We start from the raw sequence: 4,096 nt of genomic DNA, 5'->3' as shown, positions 1-4,096 counted from the left end.
CTCCCTGAAACCACGATGAACATGACCTAAATCCGTCATCGGACCATGCTCAGGAGACAGCACCTATAACCGCTCTGGCCCTAGATCCAGAGCAGATTGTGCCATCCGAGGACGGGATGCTCAACCCTGCTACGGAAGCCGCAGACTCAGCGCCGTTGGAGCCGCACACAGATCCAACCTTGAGCGGGGCCTGTATCATCGGAACCTCGGATCCGTCTCCCGCCATAAGTTCCGAACCGCGTACATCCGCGCCCATTGAACCTGATCAGGCGCCAATCGTCGAGTTCAGCTCCGCGGACATCTTCCGGCACTCACCTTTAGGCGATGTGCTAAACTCACTAAAAGCCCTCTCCTTGTCAGGAGACTCTCAGCCGAACTATATCCGGCTTGAATTGGAAGCCGATGACAGAGAATTTCGCTTCCCATCCACCACCCACTACATAGCCACTGTCGAGGACATAACCGACATGCTTGACTACGACTCCGAAGACATCGACGGTATGGACGACGGTGCCAGAGAGGATCAGGCACCAAAACCACCGCTTACAGGGCGCTGGGCTTCCACCTCATCGTATGCCGTATACATGGTGGATACACCCAAAGAGAACAACGACGACAATGAAAATCCAGTCGAGGACAAGCCTCTTGAGATACAGCCAAAGCGCCGGCGTCAGCGGCGCTGCTCTAAGCCACGCCGTGGTAAAAACAGAAATACCATCATAGGAGAAAACAATACTCCGGACGATGCCGAAGACAATGAAGACCCCATTGAGCCAACCTCCGAACAAGACGAACGGGAAGATGAGCGAGTTAGCCCTGACGAATAGGCCATGGATGAATACTCGGAGGACAATAACTACCTTCTGCGCTCCGAGGACGAGGTGAGCCTCAGCGACGAAGACTTTATCGTGCCTGAGGAGCCTATCGAGCTGGAGCGCTTTAAGCGTCAGCTAATAGCCACTGCAAGGAGCCTGAAAAAGAAGCAGCAGCAGCTTCAAGCTGATCAAGATGTGCTCAACGATAGAAGGACTAATGTCCTAGCAGCTAAAGAATACGGCCTCGAGCGCCCAACCAAAAGTTGCCCGAAGCGCAAATTACTACCCCAATACAATGACGAGGCGTTGGAGCCCGTCCTACCAGCGCATAATGCGGCTGACCGACCACCACGTGGCGGGGACAAAGTGGCAACTCAAACCAAACACCAGCCCGCACTACCTCGCTGTAAAAACAGAAATGCAATAGCTCGGGGATATACATATAACCTGCGGCATGACCTGGAAAACAGAGCAGGTCAGACAAGATTGATCTATGGATCGCGGTTGCATGCCCTGATGCGCAACGATGGCCATCCGGCTGGACGTGACAAACATAATCATGCCCGGATCGAAGACCGCAGACGAACTCCATCTGAGCTACGTCACGACTTGGCCCGGTATAGAGGCGCCGCACACCCCCTCTGCTTCACTGATGAAGTAATGGAACATGAATTCCCAGAAGGGTTTAAACCCATGAACATCGAGTCATATGATGGGACAACAGACCCCGCGGTATGGATTGAGGATTTTCTTCTCCCTATTCATATGGCCCGCGGTGATGATCTTCACGCCATCAAATACCTCCCGCTAAAACTCAAGGGACCAGATCGACACTAGTTGAACAGTCTGCCCGAAAACTCCATTGGCAGCTGTGAGGGCTTGGAAGAAGCCTTTCTAGAACACTTCCAAGGCACATATGTCCAACCTCCGGATGCCGACGACTTAAGTCACATAGTTCAACAGCCCGGAGAGTCAGCCAAGAAATTCTGGACTAGGTTCTTAACTAAAAATAACCAGATCGTCGACTGTCCGGATGCCGAAGCCCTAGCAGCCTTTAAACATAGCATCCATGACGAATGGCTTCCCGACACCTCGGCCAAGAAAAACCAAAGTCCATGGCAGCCCTTACAACTGGCTAGCCCGCGGCAATAACAATACAAGCGAACCTGGTACTTCTGAAGCCAGAAACTGCAACAGCAAGCCCCGGCGCAACAGACACAAGCGTCGAAGCAACAGTGACAACACCGAAGACACGACGGTCAACACTGGATTCAGTTGCTCTAAGTCTAATCAGCGGAAGAAGCCATACGAAAGAAACAATCCGGGCCCGTCCAGTTTGGACCGCATACTCGATCGTCCATGTCAAATCCACGACACTCCTGATAAACTAGCCAATCATACCAACAGAGAGTGTTGGGTTTTTAAAGAGGATTCCTATAAAGCGTGTCAAGATTTCCATGAAGGTAACCTTGATATTGCCAGCATCAGTGAGGGGTTCATTACCTTGATTCCAAAGACATCTTCTCATGAAATTGCAAATGACTATAAGCCAATAACCCTGCTGAATTGCTGTCTAAAAATCATCACCAAAATCTTGGCCCACCGTCCGCAAAAAGTCATCCTGATGATCATCCATAGAAACCAATACGGTTTCATTAACGGGAGGACCATCTAGGACTGTCTTGCTTGGTCATTTGAATATATCCACCAGTGCCAGAGGTCGTCACGTGAGATAATGTTGCTCAAATTGGACTTTGCCAAAGCCCTTGACACCATCGAACATGCCCTGATGATGGAGATCATGAAACATATGGGTTTTGATGACAAGTGGCTGGGTTGGATGGAATCTATCTTTGGTTCTGGTGTGTCTTCTGTCTTGCTCAATGGGGTTCCTGGCAGAAAATTCCAATGCAAATGCGGGGTGCGCCAGGGCACCCCCTCTCACCTCTGATTTTTGTCCTCGCTGCCGATCTTCTCCAAGCCGCAGTCAATGATGCTTTTGCTCGTGGATTGATTGATCTACCCATCCCATGCAATTGCGACAGAGATTATCCAGTGGTGCAATACGCAGACGATACCATTCTGGTGATGCCTGCCTGCCCTGACCAAGCTGCCCGCATGAAAACAATCCTGGAAGATTATGCAACATCTGTTGGTTTGAAAATTAATTTTCATAAATCCACACTTATACCCATTAACCTTGATCAGCAACGCGCGCTTGACCTGGCTCACATTTTCGGCTGCTCCATTGGATCTATGCCCTTCACATACCTTGGCCTCCCCATGGGCACGACAAGGCCGACGCTGCTTGATCTCATGCCATTGGTGCATGGGGTGGAAAGGAAAATGTCAACGGCTCTTGCGTTAATGTCTTCGGGGGCCAAGCTCACCTTGGTCAATTCTGTTGTCACCTCCATGTTGATTTACGCCATGTGCACGATCAAGCTGCACCCAAAAGTAATTGAGCACCTCGATAAGCTACGCAGGTACTGTCTTTGGGCGACAAATTCTGATGACGGCGTCCAAAATAATTCCCTCGCTGCATGGGAATTGGTCTGTAGACCCAAAGGTAAAGGGGGCTCGGAGTCATCGATATCAAAACCTAAAACGTTGCCCTCCTTCTAAAGCATCTGTTTAAGTTTTACAACCACCACGATGTCCCCTGGGTGACATTGATCTGGGACACATATTACTCTGACAGAATTCCGCATGTAGTGGAACCGCTGGGTTCTTTCTGGTGGCGTGATGTTATGCAACTCAGCAATGTGTTCTGCGGGGTTACCAAGGTCGTTCTGGGCAATGGATCCTCCTCCCTGTTCTTGAAGGATGCATGGTTCGATGATCGTGACGCCCCTATGATGGAGCTCTACCCCAAAGCCTTATCCTTCTGCCTCAATGAAGACAAGCCCGTGGTTAATATTCTCACTGCCTCTGACCCAAGCTTGATCTCCACCTGCCTCTCTCCACGCAAGCTAGAGAGGAAATCAGAGAAATCCAACAGGGGTCCATGCATGTCCAGCTTGACAGAGATTGCAACGACACTTGGGTTTGCAACCTTGGTGGGTATTTCTCCCCCAAGAGATACTATGTCCACTGTTTCAGAGATACATTGCTAATGTGGCCTTTGGATGGCTGTGGAAGGCCAAGAGTCCCATCAAGTTTAAAATGTTTGGTTGGCTGTTGATGGTCGATCAACTGAACACTAGGAATTTACTGAAACGCCGGCATTTTACTGTGGCTGGGAACAACTACGCGTGCATGCTTTGTCAAAACCCTCTTGA

The 4,096-nt window shown here is 50.2% G+C and overlaps 1 protein-coding gene across 1 annotated transcript in view; it reads right to left on the bottom strand.

Annotated features, from left to right (window-relative positions):
- Positions 1–3,232, bottom strand: part of LOC123067498 (putative cyclin-dependent serine/threonine-protein kinase DDB_G0272797/DDB_G0274007) — a gene marked incomplete at its 3' end in the record, with an annotated part of 5,113 nt that extends 1,881 nt beyond the window's left edge. Inside the window, exon 1 of the mRNA XM_044490273.1 lies at positions 3,206–3,232. Coding sequence (XP_044346208.1) covers positions 3,206–3,232 — 27 coding nt within the window. The remainder of the gene's footprint in view (positions 1–3,205) is intronic.
- Positions 3,233–4,096: the final 864 nt, after the last annotated feature.

Source organism: Triticum aestivum, chromosome 3B, assembly GCF_018294505.1.
Source record: "Triticum aestivum cultivar Chinese Spring chromosome 3B, IWGSC CS RefSeq v2.1, whole genome shotgun sequence".
Classification (NCBI taxonomy): Eukaryota; Viridiplantae; Streptophyta; class Magnoliopsida; order Poales; family Poaceae; genus Triticum; species Triticum aestivum.
The sequence above is the reverse complement of the archived record's forward strand: the minus strand, read 5'-3'. Positions and strand labels throughout refer to the sequence as shown.